Below are 26,640 nucleotides of genomic sequence, written 5' to 3'. Positions count from 1 at the left end.
CATCCCTGGGGTGACCTTGGGAACCTTCCCCTTCCTCCAACCAGGTTCTCAGTCAAGGACTCAGGGGAAGTCCACGTGCCTCCTCTTGCACTTCCGCTTGTGGGGACGCCTGGGGACTGTCCGAGGAGGTTTCTCGCCAGCAATATCCTGTTCGAGAGGAAATCCACCTGGGATATTGAAGCAGGCTGTCCCTGGGCGGGTGATGGAAGTCGGACCCAACAGAGAAGGAGTGGCAAGTGAGCCGGCAGGACCGGGGCCTGAAGCAGTCAACAGAGCCCTCTCCACCACGCCGAATGTCGAGGGAGAGAGCCGCCTTTCTCTGGGATCCGAGAGCAGACCTCACTGGATCCAAGCCAGGGCGGATTCAGGCCAAAGCGCTGAAGCGATCGATCCGACGGACCAGTATGCACAGACCTGACGGCACCGAAGGCATACTGAAACCCTCGGATCCAAAGCTCAGCCCCTCGGAATATTCGAGAGCTTGATCTGACAAAACGTGACCCGACAGGCTCGAGGGAAGGCCGGGCGCCGCTACTGGCTACCCGAGACTGTCGGGCGCCGACCCACCCCGGTTCCAAGGCTGTTTGTTCAAAGTTCAACTCCAGGAAGCGGACGGAGAAGGAGCTATCGCAGCAAAGAAAGGTTTTGCCCCCGGAAGGGGGAGGAGGCAGGAGCACTCCCATCTGCAGTTGGGCTCTGAGGAACCTTCTGCATCATTCCGTCCAAACCGCATCAGAAAGGGGCTGCGAAAGTGGATTCACGAAGCCACCGAGGCGGGACGGGAGTGCCTCGATGACCTTGAAGGAGATCGGGTCCCTTCCTCCTCAGGACCCGTGAAAACATGAGACCGGACTCAGAGAGGGAGGAGACTGGAAGCCCTGGAGGGAGAAGACCGCAGCCGAGTGGAAGCAGATGCTGCCGAGGCCTCGGTCCTCCGCTTGTGGTGCTTCTCCTCTTGTCTTTTCTGGCCTCCCTCATTCCTGGCCTACAGCAGGAGGTTGAGTCCCAGCCGGGGAGAGAGGCAGGAGTGGCTGCGGCCGGCCGCCGGTGGAAGTTCACGGTAGACCGAAGTCAAGCCGAATCCGGGGCAAGAGACCCGCCCAGATCAGCTTGATCTCCTGTCCAAGTGCCCTGGGTTGAACGCCGCACAGATGGAACACCCAGATGAAAGGTGTCCAACCCTAAAGAGTTAGAACACACCGAGTGTGGCCATCAAATGTGAAAGCTTATTGCCACACTCGCGTATTTGGAAAAGATTGGTTTTGGGGCCTCAGACATTTTGGGTTAAGGAGGACACACCTGCTAGCCCCAATTCTAACACTAATACACACAGACCCTGACGAACCAGCCAGGGAGAGAGGGAGGGAAAATTATAACAAGTAGAGTTAACACTAGGCTTACAGACCAAAGGGATCTAAAACACACCACACTCACACTAAAGGATAGAAAAGAATACATTTTTTATTTTTTTTCCTCACAAACTAACCACCTAGCCTGAGCTCAAAAAACTCAGCTGCTGGGACGACAAGCGCCAGGCAAACCAGATCTGAGGTCAGTCAGGGTTGGCAATGGGGTTATGGTAGGGGAGGAGCTAGGATCTCAGATCTAAGCTGTTGAAAACTGCCGGCTCGGATCCGAAGTTGGATCCGATACCCATAGGTTGCTACACAAATGAAGTTAGCTACTTCAGATTGTACTCTTTCCTTTATTGGAAAAGTTGAGAAAAAATACCAGTAACTGAATAGATTGTTATTGCTGCTTTCTGTAGCTATTTTAGACATAAAGTAGGGATTGGTACAGAGTGAAACTTTGTCTTTATGAAAGATTATGTAAGGAGACGAAGAACACCTATATGTCCAGTTGAATACAGCTAGATCTTAGCTGGCCAAAGCTGAGGTTTTTAAGCAGAAAATATTTCAAACTGTACTACTTAAATAGGCAAGGACAGGAAATCAAAGAATGTGGCTACCCCCACACCTGCAATTACTAACAAATAATAAAATTCAAGCAAGCTCTGACTGAAGAGCAGAGTCAAAACTTCCACTTCAGTTAATATTCCTGCAATACAGTCAAATCAATTTAAATACTGTATTTGAAAAAAGTGCAGATAAAGGTACTTAAATTCTCTTATACGTCCAGTTGAATACAGCTAGATCTTAGCCGGCCAAAGCTGAGGTTTTTAAGCAGAAAATATTTCAAACTGTACCACTTAAATAGGCAAGGACTCACGGATGGGTCTTGGATGCAACTTGCCTACTTCTTCCATACTTGGATTCGACTCTCAAGCTCCTCCCTTTACCCATAATACACTACATCCACCATAGTACCTCAGACTGAGTTTGCGGATTTGCCCTCCATAGATATAAAGGACAGGATAGAGAAACAAGAGGCAATAGAGGCTCAGACAAGTGACACAAGCATCCTACAATCTCCCCTTCATCCTGTAGAACTAAGGTAAGGATATGTTTGGGTGGGAAAGTGAGGAGGAATGAAGATGGACAACACAGATGCCAAGTTATGGTAAGACCCAACTTTCTAATCTGATGTTGTTCTCTCCATTCCTCTTCACGAATGGGTCAGAGTCCCCAGCTATGTAGCTCTTTTGTGGCCCTCATGGAAGGATATGCTGGAGTACCGTTGAGCCAAAAGAAGCCCTGCTTCTAGACACCACATCCAATTTGTAATGCGCAATAAAGGTGTGCTTGATTGACCAAGTGGCTGTCGCACAAATAACATCAATGGAAGTTCTGGAAGAAAAGACAGAAGACAGCCATAGATCTAAAAGAATGCGCCCTTGCAGGTGAAGGTAATTCTAAACCTCTCTGGGAATAAATAAAGGAGATACAGTCAGTGATCCCTCTGGCCAGTATGACCTTTGATGCTGCTTGACCCAATTTATCAGAAAAGGCTATAAACAATTGCTCTGACTTCCTGTGCTGTTTTGTTCTATGTAAATAAAAATGCAGTTGCCTGTGAACACCAAGGAGATGAAGAATGTACTCTCCTTTATTGGAAAAATTGAGAAAAAATACCAGTAACTGAATAGATTGGTTATTGCTGCTTTCTGTAGCTATTTTAGACATAAAGGAGGGATTGGTACAGAGTAAAACTTTGTCTTTATGAAAGATTATGTAAGGAGATTTAGAAGAACACCTGTAGCTTGGAAATCCTTTTTGCTAAACTGATGGCTACTACAAAGATTGTCTTCCAAGACAAAAACTTCAAGTCACAACTGGCTGCTGGTTCGAATGGTCTTTGAGTCAAACTCTGCAGCACGACAGTGAGTACCCAAGGTGGGGAAGGATCTTTAATGGGGGAGGATGTCTCAGTTAAAAGATACCGCTCATAAATGCTTTTCAAAATCTAAAGGTAGACAAGGTGTGGGATTGACTAGCCACAAGAAAATTAGACATTGCAGCTAGCTGGAGTTTGACAGGAGAAAAACTTGCGCCTTGTTCAAACAGGGTACTAAGGAAAACTAAAACATCTGATACTGATGCAGAGAAGGGATCAACGTTTTTATTAGCAGCCTAAACAACAACCCTTTTCCAGTAGCTATTGTAGACTTTCTTAATTGAACTCTTTTGTGAGGCTAAGATGATGCTAAGAACCTGGGAAGCAAGCCTGGACTGTCTTACTATGGTTGGAAGTTTGGTCAGTTTGAGGACATGAAGAGTGGGATGTTGCAATCCTGACAGGTGAGAGAAGCAATCCTGTCTTGGTTTCAGTAATCCATGGAGGATATTTTAAATGAGACCAGAGGAAGAGGAACCACATTTGTCGAGGCCATAAGGGAAACTGAGGATGACTGGGCTCTTCAGCTTGCTTGCCTTCTGAAGAAATTTCGGAATCAGTGGAAGAGGGGGATATGCATAAAGGTGGCTCGGGGGCCAACTGTGTACCAGTGCATCCCTTAGGGACTCCACCAGAGCAGGGATCAGAGCTAAAAACTCGCTGCATTTGCTGTTGAAGGGAGAGGCAAAAAGACAGCTGCAAGGCTGACCCCAGTGGTTAAGGATCAAGTTCGCCACTGACTGAGGGACCACTCATGCGAAATCAGAATAGATCTGCTGAGTCTGTCTGCCAGCTTGTTGGTTTTCCCCAGAATGTAAGTTGCAATCAGAAGGCATTCTGAAGATATCACCCATTCCCAAACCCTCATGGCCACTTTCTGCAAAAGGGAAGAATGGGTTCCTTCTTGCTTGTTGATGTACCAGACTACAGACATGTTTGTCAGTGTGAACTGCAATGGTCCCTAGAGGAAGAAAGTTCTGAAATGCTTGCAAGATTAGAAAGACTGCTCTCATCTTGAGGACACTGATATGCATCCTGGTTTGCAGAGGAGATCACGTGACTTGGACCATCTTTCCCTTGTAATGCCCCCAACCCTAAATGGGAAGCGTCCGTGGTCATTGTGGCTGTTGGAGGGGGAACTGAGAAGGCTCTGCCTAAAAAGAGGTTGTCTGACAAAAGCCATTAATAAATATGATGCTTGCAGATTGGTATCAGGTTAGTCTGAAAGGAACAGATAGAGGTTGGTAGAGTATAGACCACTGTACTGCTAATGTCCATTGAAGAATTTGCATAAAAAACCTTGCCTGAGGAACTAACAAGACCGCTGCTGACATTAACTCCAGAACTTGTAAAACTGAGTGCGGGGGGGGTCAGATGGGACAGTAGTTTCCAAACCTGATTCCTCAGTGTTATCTGGTGAAGGGGACAGAAGTTATTTGATCTCTTGTGTTCAACTGTGTTCCTATGAATTCTAAGTTCTGCACAGGAGTCAGACTGGACTTATCAAAATTTATGGTGATGGTCAGGGATTGTGAGATTTGAATCAGATAATCTCTGGCTTGGAGAAGATAATGCCTCGTTGGGGCAGTAAGGAGCCAATTGTCTAAGTATGGAAACACCCGGAATCCTTTGAGTCTCATGTGAGCTGCTAAGACTGCCATGCATTTGGTGAAACACCCAGGGAACTGTGGCGAGCCCAAAGGGCAGTGCTCTAAACTAAAAATGATTGGCTCCCAGCTGAAACTGCAGGAATCCCCTGTGGCTCCTGTCTATTTTGATATGGTAGTATGCGTCCTTGAGATCTATCGAGCACATCCAATTGTCCTTGCGCAACAGAGGCAGAATGGACTGAACCTTAACCATTTGGAACTTTGACTTCTTTACATAAATGTTCAACTTGCTTAGATCCAGTAAGGGGGTCTTGGATCACCTGTAGTTATCAGCAATAAAAAGAAGCGGGATTACGTTCTGAATCCTGTTTCCTTGGGACCTTTTGGAAGACTTTTGCAGCAATTTTCAAATTTCTTGTGTTGCCTGCTCCCTCTGACTGGGTGGTACTTCGGGGAGGTTCTTGCTGGTATTTGGAGAGGGGAGAGAGAAGAGATTAAATAACCTCTGGATATTGTGTTTAGCACCCATGAATTGTTTGTCAAGAGTGCCCAGGCTTCTGGGTGCAAAGAAAGTCGACCCCTGACTTCCTCAAGAGATGGATAGTCAGGCAGCGCTTCAGGAGTACTGATAGGGCTTGTGAGGGAAAGTATCCCTGAAGCCCTGGTTATGCAAGGCCCTTCTGCCCCTAGGGTGATGTTGACCATTAAACCCTCATCCTCTGCCTCTGGAAGAGGGCTCCCCGTGCGGGTCCTGGAAAGGCCCTTGGGATTTGCGGAACATTTTCTTGCCTCCACATTGCTGCCTTGAAAACAACTTCTGAGACATAGAAAATCTGATCCCCAATGCAGAAAGGGTCTTCCCATCCTTTTCGCAGAGGGTCTCTCTCTAACTGAAGGCCCAATCAGTGATGAGACGTCAATCAAAAGGGGCATTAACAAAGGACGCCTTTAAGGGTTTCGCGAAATCAGTCTCATCCAGGCGTGCCGCCTAAGGGATAGACCTGAACCAGCAGCCCGAGAGGTACCTTCCGCTGTATGGGAAATTAGCCTCATTGAGGAATTAGCAATGGATGACAGAGTGGCCATCTTGGGAGAAAGCTTTTTAATCTCCTCCACAGGCATGGACTCAGAAGCTGAGAGCTCCTTGATCAGCTCTCTGTAGCCAGGTAAAATTACCTAAACAGTTTAATGACCACAGTGCAAAAGTGGCTGAGGCGTAAATGCACTTTCCAATCCTGTCCAATGCTCTAGACTTCTCGTTAGGCAGATGGACACTGACAGTCTCCTCTGCAAGTTATTTTTTTAGTGGCTGCCGCCACCACAATAGCATCAACTACCGGACCCTTGCTCCAGTATTTCCTATCAGCCGGTGGGACCAGGAACTTATCGGGGTGTTTAGAGAAAGGCTTCATGGCATCCGGTTCCTTCCATGCCTGTCAGGATATCAAATCAATGAGGTAATCCTCTGGGGGGGAGGGGGTCACCCAGTACACAGATGGGCCCACCCCGAACCTCTCCAAGAACACTGACTCCTCAGGAGGAGGGGGCTGGACAGACCACCCATCTTTCTGCTTTAGGCTTTCTAGAATGTCTCCAAAGGAGATGTCATCAGGTGGGGATCGAAGAGATACTTCTCCCTCATATTCAGTGTCTTCGTTCAATGACTCCATCAGGGAGTCGATGTGCCTCCTTTTTCATGTCTTCTTCTAGGGGACTTCCTCCATGGGATACTCAGGAGAAGTACCGAAAGAAGGGAATTCTTCTGGGTGGGAAGAGCTCAGAGACTGCTCCAAGTGGGATGGCTTGGAGTAGGATGAGTAAGACCACGACCCACTGGGGGTGAGGGGGGGTAAGGCTACAGGACGTGAGAAGAATTCTCAACCAAGGGAGAATACCCTTTCCACTACATGGAAGGACGATGGACACAGGGAAGTCCTTTCCACCTCCCTTGGAGTCGAAGCAATGAGGGGGAGGCAGTCAGAACTCGCTCTGGATCGGAGACCTCCAGATGTAATCTGACCTGAGCTGTCAAGGGCAGAAGTACCCAGGGGAAGAGACTGCTCTGACAAGGACGAAGCCGGCCCCAGTCCCCCAGACCCGGTGCTGTTGCCATCTCTGCTCCAAGATCCCCTCTGCTCTGAAGGAATAGGAACAGGGCTGATCAGGGCATTATCGGAGTCGAGGAAGGTGGCTTCCCCAGCATTGATGCCGACACTATTAGGAGTCCCGAAGCCCACACCTCCAAAGCTGAGGGCAGGATTGGAGGAATCCTAATGGTATTGGCCAGGTAGCTCAAGGATCCAATAGGGGATGGAGAAAACACTCCACACATCTGAATCTGGGTCTTGAGGAATTTCCTCATCATCCTGTCCATGTCTGCCTTGGACCACCTTCTGGAGGACCTAGAGGAAGCCGATGGGAAAGGTCTGGAATGCCTAGTCTTTTGTGAAGGGAACTGTCCTAGCAGACTTGGACACCTGCTTTGAGCTCTTGGATCCAGAGCCCTAGGATTTGATGCCTGAGTCAAAGGAACAGAAGTAGGTATGGTGATGATCTCAGTCGTATCTGAGGAGGTCAGTGGATCCAGTGAGGCAGTAGTCTTCTTCAGATCTGAGGAAGATGGATCCAAAGTTTTCTTGGCTTTAGCTCTGGGCTCCAAAGGGTCCCTCAGGAAGGCAGATTGTGTCCTTTTTCTTAAGCTCCTTGGTGGAGGAAGAGGAGGAAGAAAAAGGCATTGAGGAGGTCTGAGCTTCGGATGCCAAAGAAGGAAGGAGGCCCCTCAAGATAAGTTTGTCGCTCCTGTCTGTCAGCCATGCGGATTGAAGGACGCACAAATGTCACAATTCACCTTGAGATGGTCTGCGCCTAAACAGTAGATGCACTCCTTGTGGTCATAGTAATCTTGTGTCCACAAGAAGTGCATCACTTAAAACCTGGAGACTGTCTGACATAACAGCTTAATGACAAACCTGATCGAAGCAAACCAAAAACAAAACGCACACTACAGTAACTATCTCCACAAATGAATTCTGCCACACACTATTAAAAACTATGATAACTAACAACTATAACTCAAACACTACCTAAACTACCTTACCGCTAAAAAATGTTACAAGACCAACTACAAGAAAAAAAGCCCTAAATTCCTAACAAACAAACTTTTAAAAACTTTTAAAAACTTTTAAAAGTAGAAAACTAACACTTTATACACCAAGGCTAACATGGGAGGAGCACACTATTAAGCTATAAGTATTAAAAGCTGAAAAGGATATAAACTGAAGACAAACTGGAACTTCCTTCTGGCTTTGAATGCAGCAAGTGAGATATGAAGTACTGGAGTGAGTGTAGTATATTATGGGTAAAGGGAGTAGCTTGAGAGTTGGAGCCAAGTCTAGAAGAAGTGGCCGAGCCAGATCCGAGGGTCAGATCAGAGACCCATTTCTGAGAAGGAATGTAGAAGACATCATCAGCCCTTAAGTTTAAAGAGGTAAGAGTAATTTTTTTTTTTGTCAAAATTAAAGTCACAAAGAAAACTGTGTTAATGAAGATACAGCAGCTAAACATGGCTCTAATGGCAAGCAGACTGAAATGGCAAAAAACATACCTTAAATGATGCAAAAGAAAGTCACTTCTAAAGCAATGTGGAAAGGTAAAGCAAGTCTAGCAGAACTGTGGCTGGTTTGGCATGAATGTCAATTTACACCAAGATGAAAAACTGACCCACTTCGGCAAATTCTCCTAGTACTAGGTTTCCTTGCCTCCTTTATGAGCCTAACAATCACTAGAGAAAATATCCACTGTGGAATAAAAGCTATATCTTACAGGCTGCAAGGCAAAGGTTACGTCTGGGTGTACCTGGTCTCCTTGCTGATGTTACAGTAAGTTGCAACATAAGGGGAAGACTCTGGGGCCCCTGCTGCTCAATGTCTTGAGCAGGGAGAACAGACCATCTTGTCAAAGGGGATAACCAAAATTCAGCTTACTCTGCCCTGCACACCCTTCCTCAGCTTTGGGCATTTATGTATTTTTTTATCTGCATTTGTTAAATAGGGTAGAGCACCCTGATTCACATTGATCTTGTTCAGTCAGTCATGTAAAACTATCTGGTTAACTGACTTGCACAGAGTCACATAGGCAAATGGAGGCTTATGGAATAAAATCTTGAATAACAGGAAGCAGGGAACAGATTAAAACAGAAGACTTCTCCTCCAAGGGGCTAATCATGTATCCACGGCCAACACTGCAAATTAAAGATGTATAATAAAGCTGGAACTTATGGTTCCTATGGAACCTATGGTTGCCATATAAGAAATTTAGACTGACTATATTGGAGAATATATAATGTCCATTTACATAACTAACTATACATATGAAAAATACATCTTATAAGAAAAGGCTGAATTTGTAGATATCTACACTTATTTATAGATGCATCACGGGTGACTTGATCTTTACTTACAAATATAAAAAGGACAGCTTCTTAAGTGAATGCCTAATGTTAAGGAAAAGGGAGAAAAACTAAACTCACACTGTTACAAACCATGAGAAAATATAACATTAGATACCTGGTTCTTTGAGATACTATTCAATACAAACAACCCTATGCCACTTTGTCTAAACCAGTGATGACCCCTCTAATTTTAAGGCAACACTGAATAATTACAGACAAAATATAGTATATGGACATGTTAATAGGGCTTTTTGCCAAATACTAGAATCATTATTGTATTATACTGCTGTGTATCACACTGTGTAAACTGAACAGGCATAGTCAAACACCAGACACTTCCCGTTGCCATCCATCTTGACACACAGATATCCTCAAGATGACGCTGGGATTACACATCCCCAGTTCCCTTATTATCAGCCAATGATGGGTGTAAGCTTTGTTCTCACACCAGCAGAGGGAAAGATAGCACCTTTTAACATACAGAAGACAATCTTGTGAACAGACTTTGCAAGGAAATATTTTATTTATTGCATTTGTTTACCGGGATGGTCCAGCTGAGTAGACAAATAAAAAATGTCATACAATGTTAAATATGAGGACAAGTAAATGAAAACAGATTATTTATGATGGATAAATAATGCAATTTGTTACAAAGTTTTATGGCAGAAAACTTTTTTGCAAATTGTGAGGTTGACAATAACTGCAGGAGGTTTTCTTAAGTACAAACATCAGTAGACGAGACTGTGGCTATACCAGGATGAGTATGGAAGCCATTCAGCAACTCAAAAGGCCCTCTCTCTATATATTATATATATATATATATATATATATATATATATATATATATATATATATATACACACACACACACACACACACACACATATATGCAGAGAAAGAGAGAAACTGAGTAGTTTGTAGTCCACAAAGAGGGATTTAGAGGAAGGCAGCATTTAGATTATCCAAGGAGAAAAGTTTTGGTTGATACATTGCTTCCTAATCCTTTACCTTCACCAGTCTGGCCAACTCAAATCTTGAACTGCACAAAGGATCTTTGTTTTGGTTTCTGTGTTAACCACACTTCAGTTGACACTTACTAGCAGTGAAGAACGTTTTGAGCTTCACATGTGCATTCTTGCCATGGCCAAATTGAAATACTGGCATTTGTATAAATATTTAACACCGTGCACCTCCTCCAGTTAGAATAAACAGTTCTGCTGCGGGTTTTGGCATGTCATTTGACAATCACAGGAACAGTTGAAATACTTCTGAATTTTAAGCACTGAGCAGAAGTTTCTATTGACGTATGTTAGGAGAGAGTTCCAAGCTGGGCAAGCAGCAAAAAAGTTTTTTGGGCAAATGTACTCTACCAGCTTAGCTCATGACAATGTGACATTCGCCACTAAGGAAGAGTGTGCAGCCCTAACAGTGAAAGCTACAGAAGTTTCAAAATTGTGCCGAGCTGGGGATATCAGCTGAAGAAATACCAACAAACAAAAAAGGACAAATGCCTTCAAAGTCAGAGTTATCTGATCTCCATGAAGGGTAGCCAGAAACATTGAGACGGTTACTATGGAGAAGTCTTGACTTCAGGATGCAGTAGATAAGTGATCAGAGATTCAAAGCTGTACTCAAAACTGGTGTACCTTTTTTTTTGCTGTGAACTGCCAAAGAAAATAAATAAGCTTCACTCTCTAAGATTGTGCATAACTCAAAATCTAGCACCAGGACTACAGTGTTTGGTGATCTTTTTGCAGAGATACACGGATGGAGCAAGATTTCCAACAAATCTGGCCTCAGGTTCTCTAAACCAATGTGTGCTGAATATCAGACTCTCTTGTCAGAAGCACCTTAGGTACAGAGTTCCTTCTTATCCACAATCTGGGAAGTACTCAATATAAAATGCCTTTCTTAAATTTCAACTAATAAACTAGTGCTTATGCTTTCTTTTCTAATTGCACTTCTATTCATTTTTCTGCCCAGTTACTTATTCAGCCTTGTTGGCTATCTAATGATCACCTCCCAACTACAGGTCTCTTCCATTCATTTCCAGAATGAGAAAGGAGTTGGGGACAGTGGATATGATCCCTTCACATAATGGCTAAAGGAGAACACTGCCTTTTAATGGTCCACTCACCTTCTGGATATGTCCCCATACTCGAGACATGGGGTAAGTTATATGAACTGATAGCCTTTCCAAGAATTTCTCCAAGGTCACTATGGCAACAGTAAGGTCTGACTTCCTCTTCCTTGGAGAGGCTGCAGCCAGTACCTCCAAACCAAACCTCTGAAGCCCGAGCCACTACATGAAACTGAGCTGATGGTGACACAGATGCATCTACTTGTCCCTGTATCAGCTGGACAGTTACTTGTGCACTTGTTCTGAGCCATACTATAACAGAAACAATTTACAGCCTTAGTCCAATCACATGCAATGCAACCAAATTAATGATTATTAATCATAACAGTTGTCTAGAAAACAGCGGCATTATGATTCTAACTGCAGCCTGACTACTGCTGTGCAGAGCAGCATGTTATCTGAAATCTAGGGGGACTAACCTGGAAGTTAAAAGATATTGCTATAATTACAGTAATTTGACAATCAATACTGGTAGCATGCTCTGACTACATTAAAAGTATTACAGTAAACTCTCAGTTAACTGGCACCCATGGGGATTGGTAGATGCCAAATAATTGTAGTTTCTGGTTGCTTGAGAGTTACTGTTAAAAATAGGCTTAATCCTGTATCCTACACTGTTTGGTTTGACTTGTTCTCAGGTTGGAGAGACAGGGAATTTATTCCCATCTTCCTTTTTAAGATCATAACATTCTAAAAACATAAGGTATGTTTCTGCGGGGGAGGAAAAGTGCAACACATGAAAATCGTACTGTATTTCGTCAATTTTTTTTTTTTTTTTTGCCAGTTGCTTGAGAGTGCCGGTTGCCTTGAATCTGGTTAAATGAGAGTTTATTGTACAACAGTCTGAAACCTTATGTTTATAAATAACATGCTGGCTGCACAGACTGTCAGAGAATCACAAGTTTCTGTAATGTAGTTGCATATCACTCATGCAGATTTGCAGTCTGTCCTTATTATCCTATTGTTATGAAATGCTACAATTTCTCCCCAAATAATTAGTGAAGAAAAGAAGAAACATTAACAGTCTTCAACCTTTACTTACCTCACCACTGCACCGGCACTCAGAATCCAGAACTGTACTAGAATTGTAAGTATAAAACTTCATAAAGAATCGCACCACCTATTAAACAAGAAAAGTTATTGTAAAATTTTACAAGAAAAAACATATCTGAACAGCAGCATATTATGTAACACTGAAGCTGCACTAAAGCAGTTTGTACTAATTTGCTTACACAGGGCTAAAGACACTGAAGCATGTTGCTGAGCATTTAAAAGAGGACGTTGCGTGTGAAGCCAGGCTTTACTAAGCAGCAGTATGTCAAATACACTACTCAAAATAATTGCAGAAACATTTCTTGAAAAGTTAGTGTGAGCACTAACAAATTACTGCAGAATCATCTTTTTAAAAAATTCTCAAATTCACATAATTAAAATGTAAGCACTGTAAGCCCCAACTAGAACTATAGAAGCTTGATTACAGAGATGTATGTCTGTCTGTCACCACCTAGCCTATGCTGTGAGTTGCATCACAGCACGTTTAAAATAGAAATGTGACTTTTCACCAGATATGCCACATATCCATTATACCACTAAGCTCTGTTCAGTAAATAATGACCACCTTTCTCCACCCAACAAACTGCTGTAAGCAACCTGTCATTACACTTCTTAACTAGCCCTCAAACTACTCTTTCCACAAAATGTTTCTTAAAATCTGGACATCCTTTTTCTGCTTCTCTGACAGGCCCTATTGGGTCTTAGTCCTTGCCTCACTTGTTAACTTGACAGGTGCACATTATGTTCTAATCTGAAAGCTTCTACCATGTAAACATTACAGAATATCTTTATTGCTACACTTTTTTTTTTTAAATAAATGGTTTGGGGGTATTGCTCCGAGTGCCCTAAATCAGATAAACTGCTCTTATAAGTCATTTTCACCTTAACTTTGAGTACTGAACAGTTTGCTGCAGAACCGCAGCTAGCTCATCTAACACCCTGAGCTGCAGATCCCCAAACTGACACCCCTTAAAGTTGAACGGGGGAGTTGTTCTCCACTCCTGTAACTCTAGCAAGAGGCTTGCTAAAACAATAACAAGCAGGATACTATAGTTACTACTACACACACATATATTAAGAGAATCAATCCAAGCTGTAAATGCAATAAATGGCATTCAAAGATCAATGTCACTATTGCACTCCTGCACCAGTGGCACTTGCCAATTGCATTCTCCAATATGTGTCTATCCCCTGTGCCTTGCCCTTTATCACACTCTGGTCTGCCGTGCAGGCAAAGTCATTATGGATGAAAGACAAGTTCTTAACATATTAGTTGCACTCTGATGAGAGCCTCCTCTGTGGGCTAACAAGAGGAACATCTTTCCTTCCTCTATCAGTTTGGCAGATTTTTCTCTGAAGCACCTGTGTTTGGGGGGGGGGGGTAGCCTGCCCTCTGCTTGGTACTGGGGGCATCATGTTCAACACTAATGGAGAAACCTTAGCCTCTGCTTCCATCACATCATCCCAGCTAATGAGTGAGTAAATAACTTAAAATCAAAATAATGCTGCAAGCCAACAATGTTCCATGAAATACAAGTCTATACTTGCCAGAATTGCAGGGCACACAGACAGACGTACACAGACAAAGACAGACAGGCTGTCCAAACAAAGGGGAACAGAAGGAAGATAATTCAGACCCACAAATGAGGTCCTCTCACAGACTAAGCAATATGGCAAGAACATATCTGTTACACCTAAAATACAGAACCCTCCTCCGTGTTTGAGGAGACTCTCAAGTTGCATAATACCTCTTGAGACAAGGCAGGCAGCAGAAGGTAGCCAAAAGGAGGAGACTAAGAAGACAGAACACTAAATGAGGTCTGGATCCCACAGTCAAGGGGTAGGCAACAGTACCTGGGGACTATATGTAAACCAAAGAACAAAAGCTGGCAGTGGCACATATTTGCAGAAGACACACTTGAAGCAACCACCACAAGCAGCCACACTGCTGGTGGAGCTGGTTTTGCAGCAGCACTTTTTAATGATCAGTTCACCACCTGGAGGCAAACTGGAATGCAGTTAGCAATCCACATACAGAGGGTTTTTGCAGCAACTACCAACCCCTCATTTTCTGGAGCAAAGAAAAAAAAAACAGCTGTTCTGACTTCAGGGGCAACCCTCAAGTAATGGGCATGCCCAAGTCAAGGAAGCTCTTCCATTTTATTTTCTGCTATCAAAAAGGGGACAAATGTGCTGGTTTAAGAACAATTCTGGAAACAATATATCAAAACAGAATCATGTTGCTGGACTAACCCCCAATCCAACAACATCATCTCTGAAAGTATTGCACCAAAAGCACTTCCGGTGAAACCCAGAGTAAATCTTTTTGCCCCGCACATGGTAACACCCTCCCAACTTAAATATACCTACTCCAAAGGTCTCAACAGTGGAGAAAAGGCAATTCTCCAATGTCAGAGAAAATAGTTTTAACAAAACATTTTTGCTTAAATGGCAGTTACTGATCTACTTACGTGCTCCCATTAGAACCAAGCACTCTGTAAATGGTCTTGTTCTGTACTCGATAATACTGCCAGCTGCTAGCAAACTTTGGATATTTACTGTGACTAATGACACATTAAACTATCCACCAAAGAAACGAAGTACGCAGCTCTGTTTTCCAAAAAAAGAATCTTCTGACCAATGGCTGCTTTTAAATATGGGTATACGAAAGTATTTAAGTAAAGCACATTTCTGTGTCCATCCAATTTCTTCAACTAATTATTTATTTCCTTTTCCAAGGCAGATACTGGCCCCACCACACTCAGTTGTACACAATATTTAATATCAACTTCAGCTTTCAAAACGAGGAAAAAATGAGGGATGGATAGACAGCATGAGCTTAAAGTCAGATAATGGAAAGGAAAGACTATCTAACCACTTCCAGCACTGACCAAAAAAACCTCACTGCAAACCAGTTGTGCAAAAAGTCTGAAAGATAATCTACTGGAGAAGTAGGACTATAGGTAACAGCAGTCGCTATTTCTTCCCTCTAAACCTGTGAAAAGGGTGACCACTTCTATTCAACCCACACCCCAACTGTCTACTGCAAGAGAGGTTATGATAAACATTATGCTAATACCCATTCCTCTGAATCTTCCAAGTGTTTTAGTTCTGAAATAAGATCACTTACCTTCAATCAGACAAATCTCCCTATTTGACCTATACAAGTACAGGTTTTCAAAGGGGAGTACAGAACCTTTGGATGGAAGTTTAGTAGTAAGGGTAAACCTGCGACTTGTTACTAGGCATTACCCTATACCTCTACATGCTTGACTTACAGTCACACACATGTTATTCTAAAGGAGTCACTCAGCTAGCCCAGCACTCCTCGGACACATGTGCCACTTGTGTTTAGCACTCAAAAGAAAAAAAAAAAAATTGGGCATTGTCACAGAGATTTTCAATTTGTGATCAGGCAATTTTCTGAGTGCTATGGGCCAGCTCTGTGGAGAAGAGGTTTTGACCCAAACTATGCCCCAGGTGACCTGGGTTGCACTAGAGGCCTAGACAATGGCATGAAATGCTAGGTGTGAGCAGCTGCTACTGGCCTGTCACCCCCCCCCCCCCCCCCGCAAGCAGGTATGGCACTGCAGGGCTTACACTGGGGACTCTGCAACTTCACACCTGTCACAAAATGTGCATGTAATCCAGACAGAATTGGAGACATGAAGGAGGATACTCCTGGTGTAAGGACCAGGCAGAGTGGGTACTACATTGCACTTAGCCAAATAGGGACATGTTAGAAGCATTAAAAAATCTACTTCCACCCACTGAAAGATGGCTGCAGTCATGTATGCTGCTTTCCTTGGCAGGGACTAGGGAATAAATGGGTCAACAAGAGACTGACTGGTCCTTAACGGTCTCAGGGGATGAGGCCAAAAACCTTCTGAGTGCTAACATAAGGCACAATATTCCTGGTCTTCCGATGTATAGAAATTTCAGAGTTGGTATGCATTAGTTTAGGAGGCAAGTGTAAAGGAGAAGAGTGATGTTCGACAATCGTTCTCCTGCATTTTTGGACATTTAAACCAGTGTTTCGTCACTAGACATTGGAAGTCTGTTTCATTTCAGTAACAAGCTTTGCTAATTATACTCCTTTGCAGTTCCATCAAATCTTTACCTTGGTTAAACCTACATCCAGTACTATCACTATCACCATACTAGCCTTAAAACCAATAAAGTTCTCACACAACTCAAACTCTTCTATAAAATAAATTTGTAATACCCAGAATCAAGGATGGCTGTTGCCAAAAATGTATAAATCCCCAAATTAGACTAGAGTATGGTCTGCCTGTTACTGCTCTGAACTCACTCACTAATACACCACCATTGTAAACCAATATCGATAGCACCTTTCAGTTTGTAATTCTCTCATTCAAAAATTCACCACTGCGTTTTTCTTGTAAAAGCTAACTGGCTTCTGGTAAACAGTACAAGCTACCTTCCACTAGTTTGCTTTTCTATTCATAGTAGTACAACTCTTCCAAACTACTAGTCAAAACCTCTATCCTACACCCTTAACTAATGAGAGACTAACCTCTCTTAAAAAATCCCCCCTCAGATGAAGAAAAGGTATTATTTAATATCACACCCATTTGCTTGAATAACCTTCCACTGGTCATGAGAAAAGAGCAGTCTCTTTCCATCCTTTCGAAATGTACACAAACACCTGCTTGCTGACAATACATGCACATGTTTCAGAGATTCTGATTGACAATATTTCAGATTAAAAGCTTCACTACAATATTTATATGCCTACACACACCTATAGAAGTACCCCTTATTGCCAAACTTTTGCATCTGTATAACTTAAGATTACTAAGCACTTCATTATTTCAACATGTGTAATATTATTAGTATGTATCTCTACATGTCTGTAGCATTTTTGTTCAAAGAAATCAAAGGAAACTTCAAGACAACTGACATGCTGCCATTATGCACTGCAGATAACCAATCAGATGAATATCTAGCCAATTATCCAGGACTTGTTTTAAGGAAGAATGTGTACTACCACTGCTTGATCTGCAAGGGGAGTCTATTCCAGAGGTGGGGGAGGTGCTGAGTAATGAATCTGTTTCCCTATCATGGTTTATAAATTTTCTGGTGTTGATTTGGTGTAGATTCGGATTCCTGGTTCTAGTATTTGTTGGACTGTGACTTGTGCAAGAGATCTGGTGACAGGGTCTGTGACTGCATGGAAGGCAAGGCACAGATCTCCTCTGTGGAGTCTATATGTTACGGGATAAAGGGACAGCTCTTCTAGTTGTAGCTTAGGGTTTTTAAACCAGTGACTGTTTTAGCTAGGAAACTCTGGGATCTTTCTAATTCTTTAATATGTCTAGTGAAGTACATCTCAAAGGGGGGTGGAGCTTTACTCAGTAAGTGGCCTGATTAGTGCTGAGTATAAAGGGACAACCCTCTTTAGATCTGGATAATATCTCTTTGGCAATCAACTATGCCAAGCAGGACTTTGTGATCATTGTTGCTAGATAGTGATCAAAGGAGGGTTGGGGGGAAGAGGGCAATAACAAGTTCCAAGGCTCCTAATTATGCATGGAGTACCAAGAACCTTATCTCTGAAACATTTGGTTATAAGTACTACATCAGAGTAACTCGCCTGTATAGAGAGCACAAAAAAATTGGTCTACAAATCATTCTTACCACTTTACAGCATGCAGAGGTCCTGAAGGAATTAAATAATTCAGGGTGGAAAACGGAAAGAAATGGAGTGTTTGCAAGGTAAAGGCACATTGGGCAAAAACAGTAATCATCTTTTTCTTGGCAATTCCGTAACGTGTGAGGCAGTTAAAAAAAAAAAAAAAAAAAAACACCACAGAAAGTTTCTTTACATCCAGAGTAGTGTGAAGAAAAAGACAGAAGGTAGTATAGATGCAAGCCAAGAAAGCTCATCAGTTGAAGCAGATTTAATGAAGATTCAAACAATGCAGAGAGATGCTGATGAGCTACCACAATGTGAGGTTGCTACTCCAGTTCCTGAAGTAAAGTTGCATATATACAAAACAGACAAAGGGGGCACGTTTGCCTTGCATACCAAAATCTTTGGCCACCAGTTGCTGGGTCACTTAGGCCTCTGGAAAATTTGGCCTATCATAAAGCACAAGTTTTGGAATCAGCTAAAAAGACTGCGTAAGGAAACACAAGATGAATGCATAAAAGATTTGCAGACAACCCCCTATGTTAAAGAAGCATCAGTTACAAGGAGTACCAGTCTCAAAGGGAGCATGGCACCGTATACAGATAGACTTTGCAGGTCCCTTACCCCCAGCAAAAGGGGGTCACTGCTACTTGTTGGTAGCTGTAGACACATTCACTAAGTGGGTGGAGGCTACTTCCACCAACGATATAATAGCAGAAACTATAGCATCTGTACTGTGGAATAATATTTTTTCACATTGGCTGTGGCCACAGATCGAGTCTGATAATGGTACTTAATTCACAAGTCAGGTCATGAAAGAAGTGTGCAATCTATTAAGAAAACAGCAGAGATTTCATGTTCCACATCATCCACAGTCTAACGCAATGGTAGGAAGAACAAGTAGAAACATTAAGAAAAGGCTTACTAAAGCCTGCATAGAGAAGGAACCTAACTGGGTCATTCATTTGCCAACTACTCTGTTGGGAATAAGGGCATCGCCCAATGTTAAGTCAGGAATTTCACCTTTTGAGTTAATAACAGGGAGAAAAATGTCACTGAATCTTCCCTTGGACTCATCACTGGGAACACAACCTTCATACTTCACATCATAAGGTTTGGATACAGACTGCAAGAATCCATCAACAACATAAGTTTAATATATGCAGGCAGAATGTACAAGATGTTAGGGGATCCAGATGAAGTACAGCTTAAAGCAGGGTCAATAAGTTATGCTGAAATTATTTGTATCTAGGGTTTTGCTTCAGACTGGGAAGGACCATGCACTATAATTAAACAGGTAGGATCTCCGGTGTATCAAATTAAGAGAAGCGACAAAAATCATAGGGACAGGAAATATAAAATTGTACATTTGATCAACTAAATCTTATGCAGAGGTAATCCAAAGAAACTAATACTTTTTTTGTTATTGACAGGTATTACTACAGTGATCCACTTTACTTCTAGATTTGACCAATTATTTCAGCATTTTTATGACAGTCAGGAGGAATCATTACATCAGTTACCCAGCCTTGCACAGAAGATGGATGGTTGGGGACTAGAAAGCCTAACTGTACGAGAGACACATCAGGGGGGACCCCTTGGCCATTAAAGGCAGCTCTTCCAATATCCCAGTAAAGATTACTGTGCATCATTTCGATATTATTTTTGCTTGGTTTAACTGTCTGTTTTGCAAGGTCTGGGATGGTCCATTCATCGAGTCGACAAGAGCAAATGTTCAAATTAATGAATGTTTAAAACAGGGAATGGAATTAGTTGGCCAGCATCAGTAAAGCTTCCCTCTTCCCCACTTGGAATTGATATATATACGTGTGTGTGTGTGGGTGGGGGGGCACTGCCCCCCACCTTGGTGGGTTTGCCATACTGCAGTGTGCGTGATGGTCACAATGTTGGTCAACTAATTCCATTCCCTGATTTAAAAATTTGCTGATGTGACCATTTGCTCTTGTAGGCTTGATGAATGGAGATGAATCTTTGATTATATGACACAGACCAGGTCCATTCATGTATTACAACTGGATTACAAGCAGAAAGATCACAGATGAAGACTACAAGTGACTGCGAGGCAGTTTATGTGGCAGTTAATGAAACGCTTACAATTTGATGATTTTTAATGCTTCTCTAGATACAACAGAGTGTCAATGGTACAGACATAACATATTTTTTAGATGGAATGTAGTTAATACTACAGATTTTTCAGAAGATGAACAGTAAGCTAACCAGATTTATTTGGATTGCTCTCAAATACCTGAATGCATATTTTCTTTAGGACTGACAAGTACACAAGGCAGATGCAAGTATGTATTCATGTAGACGTGTTACAAGCGGAGTTTCAGAGTCTGGTTATACCTACAGACCTTCACCTAGCAAAAAGAGGAAGTGGTGAAATGGGAGGACTGGTATCCACCTTACACCACATTCACCAAGCTTCAGTTTACTTATGCACATGCTTTTAATTTGTCTCATTGCTGGATTTGTGTTCACGTCCCAGTAACATGGAAAGGGATTCCTCTAGTGTCAGCCTCAGTTAATCTTCAAGATATAGCTCTCATGTTTGACGGGTTATATATAAGAAAGGAAATGGGCTAAACAGTACCATTTCTGAAGACATCAATAACACACGATATTTACATCTGTGGATATCAGGAATAGGTTGCCTCTGTTATAAGAGGGACGTTTCATGTTATAAGAAGACACCAGTCTGGAAGGTAGAAAATACAAGCAATAGTCTGTAATTTTACTATTACAGCACACAGAAATCTGGAAACAGAATATGCATGATTATTGATGCATATCCAGATCAATTTGACTGGAGATTCACAAAACTGATATGGTCTACCATATTTTCTTTATATTAATTCTAGAACAGCAGGGCTGGCATGGTAATTATGCTTTGAAGCACATGTATTATGTATGTGGGAAAAGAGCTTATGAATAGCTGCTCTCAAATTGGTATGGCTCATGTTACATAGGGTATGTAATACCAGCCATAAGACGTTTTAAAGAATTATCTGGTCCAATAAGCTTTAGGAATCACAAAGTTAAAAGGGACTTGAACAGTGATTTTCAGAATAATGTGCAGATCTTAGACATTGCACATACATCAGAATTTGGATTTAAGGGCACTAAAGAGGCTACTGATCTAATTGTTGGGGTAATTTCTGCAGCAGGCATATTCCCTGCATATGGAGCTGTCAAAGTTTTTGGGGAACTACACAAATTAACCAGGCTGCAGGAGGTATTAGCTGAAAGTACCACTGAATCCATTAAAGATATTATTTTGAAGTGACCATGATGCACAGGGTAGTTCTCCAGAACTGCATGGTCCTTGATTACCTGTTGGCTTCACATCATTGGACTTGTGGGTTGATCAGAGTGGAATGTTGTAAAGCTATCAAGACACACTAGCAGATTATGAGTGAGATGAAGTCCAAGGTGCATGAGTTTTGTGACACTTCATGGACAGATTGGACTGCAAGCTTATTTATTGGCTGGGGGGAGAGGATTGTTTTATCTATGCAATACAAAAGCTTTAATGGGAAGTGGCTCAAAGCCCATGCATTCAAACCATGTTACAGTAGTTAGTAATAAGGATACACATTTGTGAGACAGCTACAAAAATAGGTGCTGATGCTCTGACAACAGTGAAGTGCTCATCTTTTGTTTTTACTTAATAAACCATGAGTTAAACAAGCTATACTACCTTGAACCCAGTTTTCTTTTTTTTAACAAGAATGCAAGGTGATCTTTAACATGGATCTTGCATTAGTGTTCAAGACAAGTCTATTTTAGCACATCATATGCGGATATCATTCCTGTACAAATTTTTCTTGTGTGTGTGTGTGAGATTCTATTATGTAAGATCAAATGTACTTAATGTTGAATGTACACCAGCAGTAAGAACTTTGAACATACATAAGATTGAAAACCCTAAATGTCAAACCCACAGAGGATTTAAAAAGGAAAACTATTTCCATTCCCTGTCTTCACACTTAACCCCCCCCCAATAACACTAGCCTCAAATGTGTCTGAATAGTTGCAGTGCTACAGGAAAGTGTTTTTGTAAGGCAAGGTGTAGTGTAAGTATTGGTAGGCAGGGGCAGGGTTAGGATTAGCAAGCATTACTTAGGTGGGCAGGGGAGGCTTTACACATTTGTTAACTGGGTAAGCCCCCTGCATACAAGTGTTCCTTTTAAGGGGCAACCTGGAAACACTGTCTGGTCAACATTTTTAGAATTGGACGGTAGGCAAATGGAGGTGGAAGAATTTAAACACTGTACCCTTAACTACACAAGTAATTCATTAACATCTCAAAGCCTTAATCCTCTGCACTAAATGCAAAGCTAAATAATGTGGGTGTGTGTTTGTGGAGTTATCTTTGGGTCCTACCTGCTTATCACAAGCACATGCAGCCAAACAGGTAATCTTAGAAAAAATGCAAATAAAATCTAAAATAGTGAAACCAAGGAAACTGAAGGTGAAAAAAAAAACTGCCAAAAAAAAAAAACAGTAGCCAGTTTTGTCACTTAGAGTGACAAACCTCGACTTTGGACCAGACAACCACAGTTCGACTAGTGGCTTGCAAGAGGAGCTGGTCTGGGAAAGATGGGAATGCACTGGCAAAAGGCCGGCTTGCTCACCTGGAGGAATAGTGCCATGGTTAGTCCACAGGAGGGTTGTGACCAATTCCTGCACTGGCAGTACATAATGCTGCAACTGAGGATTGCATGTGTGACAACAGGCACACGTCACCTGAAGAGAGCATGCAGCAAAGTCACAATGCTAGAGCTAAATATAAACATCTAATCCCCATTGCACAGGATGGCACAACTTCTGACTCTTGCACCAAGTTTGTTGTACTGCTCTCTCCCCTGGGTAGATGAATGGGTCAGTATGGGGTAAGGGGGGAAGCACATGATCAAGTATGGAATCTGCCAGAAAGAAAGGTCACCCTTGCACTTAAAATATCCCAGCACAACAATTCAGAAGACTGAAAATAACGTGTAAACAAGCAGCTTATATGTGGTCAAGTTTAATGTCACCGCACCCAAGCAGGCGCAGGACTTGCACTGGGTTCTTGGGGTGGGGTGGCCATTACATTTTTCAGCCATAGTTTGTGAAAGTAACAAAACCTATATGTTACGATTTACTGTTACAGTGATCTTCCCCTCATGATGTCTGGGTGGAAATTTTCTAAAATACCCAAGACATACAGCAGCATTTTTCAGGAATGCTATCATCAAAAGTTCCTTTAAAACTGTTGGAAGTATGAATAAAGATGCCCAGAGAATCCAGCCCAGATATCAGTAGCCTAGCTTATAGTGGATCACACAGTCTGCCCACAACTTTGAAAAGCTCAGCCTGTTGATTTTCTGCAATGGAGATCTCCCTAAAAAGACAACAAGCCTTCTCATGAGACACCTCTGAAACTGAAACAATGCAGGTCCAGAGCCAATTTGTCTTCCAGAAAGTGGATCCACTTTTATTGGTGTTTTAACCTCACACTGCCCTGTCATGGGATAGACAAGGTCAATCACCACCACATGGGATTGGCTAATTTCAGCACAAAAATGGAAACTGGCTAGGCTTAAAATTGCCCCATGGACAGTTGGCCTAATATTTACCTATGAAACTATTTGCAGTCTTTTTGCTCACATAATTCTATTCTTAAACCTTATTATGCATAAAATGGCAACTGCCTCTCTTTCCACATTGTTAGCAGTCATTTCTTGTATACTGCTCTTGTATGATACATGCCCATCAGATCTTTGTCCTCTAGTATGAGATAAATGCGAGTTAGCTCTATATGTGCATATGAATACTACATCTACATTTCCCTGCTTGCATGCCTTTAGTCTGAGTTGCAGCTTAGGGGAGTCCTAGGAATCTTTAAGTAAAATACTATGAATTAATGTTTGCTTTAATTAGCACTGCAGATACATTCAGTACATTTTCCACTATCTTTCTTGATTTTTCTTAGTTGCAAACTCCCTTAACCAGATAGTTAAGACAAGCATTCTCATTTTGGACAAAAAAGGTGGCCTGTTTTAGTTTCTTTCTGTAATGCTTCACATAAAGGTTGATCCTTTTCTATTTTTTTTTTTGTTAGAAAAGTAAATTCCAGAAGAGTGCGACATCTCAGCAAAGGCATGATGCAAATTTCCTCAATAATTCTCTTTGTATACAGTGTGTCCTAACAAAACACTGGCTATATCACACCCATAAATTGGCTATATCACACCCATAAATTTCCTGATAAGCATGGCAACATTTATATGAAATAAAAATCTGATTCCACCAAGTACAAAGCTTTCACAATCAAAGGAAAAGAAGTACTAATGACAAAGATACCTGTTAGATTTAGTTTTGACCATGATTTAACAATCTACAAACTCGCAATGCCCCAGTGTTTACCTCAGATTCCAGCTGATGCCACTGACTCTCGAATGCAGATCTGTCTGGCCTGGAAGTGACATAAGTACAGAGATGCAGGAGAGGACAGTCCTCTGCAAAGACACAAGAGATATTTTCAATAGCCAGTCTGGGAAAAACAGTTTCGGAACACAATTACCACAAAGTATAAAATTACAGTTTGTAGTTTTATAGTAAAGACCGTCATTAATTGAATGTTTATGATAATCAAATTAGTGAATTCCTTATAGCAAACTTCAGTACAAATCATATAATCAAGTTTGCTGATGACACCACAGTTGTGGGTCTCATCAGGAGAGAGAACAAGAGTACATACATAGAAGAGGTCAACACACTGATTGCCTGGTGTGCAAGAAACAACCTGGGCCTGAATGCAAGTAAAACAAGAGAAATCATCATAGACTACAGGAAGTGGCAAACACCCCATGCACTTCCCCTGATCAACAGCAAGACAGTGGCAAGAGTAAGCAGTACCAAATTCCTCAGAATACAGATCTCTGATGACCTCTCTTGGTCCGGGAACACCTGCCACATAGAGACAAAAAGCACACCAACATCTCCACTTTTTGAGAAGACTCAAAAAGGCAAAACTACTATTGTCAGTGCTTTCCACCTTTAACAGAGCAGCAATTGAAAACATCTTAACATCCAATTTTTTGGTATGGTATGGAAGTTGTTCAGTTGCAGATAAGAAATCCCTGCAGAGAGTGGTGAGAGCTGGCTTGAGGATAACTGGCACTAGTCTGCCCACAATCCAGGATCTTTACACATCGAGGAGCCTAAAGAGAGCCATCAAAATACTAAATGACTCAACTCATCCTGCAGTCTGTTTATGAGCCGGCCATCAGGTAAAAGATACCGCAATATTTGATGTAGGACAACTAGATTCAAAGACAGTTTTTATCCAATGGTGATCAGACTTGACTCCAACATTATGTCTGGTCTGATCATTGATGGATCAGGATGTTGGGACTTCCCATTCACTGTGCAATGTGCAATATTATTTTATCTATTTATTAAGTCCAACCAACCAACCAGTATAATTTATACTACTAACCTAGGTGCAATACATTTTTATCTTCACCTAATACTGCTATGTGCTTGTTCACCCATAACTTGGTACATGGTTCACATGCAATAATATTACTGGAACTATGCTGCTAGATGTGTATTTTTAGTATATTAAGTGTGTGTTTCTAGGAATATATGTAGCTATATACTTAAGTGTAGAGTTGACTTGCAAGATGGTGGTAGTAGTATTATATGTTGTTTTAAATTATGTCTTTCTATGTATGTGGTTTCTTTTTTGTATGTCCCATGATGAGCTAGCTGACGGCATGGAACCTCATTTAATCTACACTTGTGTAGATCTAAATGACAAAGTTAGTTTTGACAGTATAGACTGGGGTCTGAAGAGAGAAAGGGAGGCCTGGATTCAGAGACAGTCGATTCCTCCACCACTGCAGTTCTTGCTTCACAAATCCCAGTACCTGTAAATCCAAGGGATGAAGCTGCTGGACAGAATAGTTGTGTAAATTCTTACCATACCCATAGATGTCCTTCTCTTCTGTGTTGCAATGTTCTTTACCTATGGGTTGTATTCTGCCCTATGATTTGTGTCCGACCAGTATACAAAAGCTTCAAGCTACTGCCAAGTAGTGGGACATTGCACGTCTGCTTTGACAACATCAGCCATAAAAGGATGACTGCACATACCATCCTCGGAACTAGAATGACCCACGAGGAGTAAGAGTCCTATGGAAAACAAGTCATCCAGGGAAGATACAAGATGCAGGGAGGAAGGTGGGAGGGAGAGAATACTGCAAATAGAAGAGAAGGACATCTATGGTTATGCTACGATTTTACACAACTATTCTATATCCTTCTATTCAGTGTTGCAGTATTCTTTACATATGGGAATAGTGCCACAGCTTAAATGGAACCTGGGGAGGAGGAAGAAACAGAAGAAGGTTGCAAAGTTGACGAC

The 26,640-nt window shown here is 42.0% G+C and overlaps 1 protein-coding gene across 2 annotated transcripts in view; it reads right to left on the bottom strand.

Moving 5' to 3' along the window:
• Positions 1-26,640, bottom strand: part of LOC122806743 (ATR interacting protein) — a 1,230,392-nt gene that overhangs the window by 243,637 nt on the left and 960,115 nt on the right. For both annotated transcript variants that reach the window (XM_044077416.1, XM_044077417.1), the window contains exons 11-12: positions 24,636-24,727; positions 12,537-12,614 (exon numbers count right to left, since the gene is read on the bottom strand). In XM_044077416.1, coding sequence (XP_043933351.1) covers positions 12,537-12,614; positions 24,636-24,727 — 170 coding nt within the window. The remainder of the gene's footprint in view (positions 1-12,536; positions 12,615-24,635; positions 24,728-26,640) is intronic.

Source organism: Protopterus annectens, chromosome 7.part0, assembly GCF_019279795.1.
Source record: "Protopterus annectens isolate FY-2018-M chromosome 7.part0, PAN1.0, whole genome shotgun sequence".
NCBI lineage: Eukaryota > Metazoa > Chordata > Ceratodontiformes > Protopteridae > Protopterus > Protopterus annectens.
The sequence above is the reverse complement of the archived record's forward strand: the minus strand, read 5'-3'. Positions and strand labels throughout refer to the sequence as shown.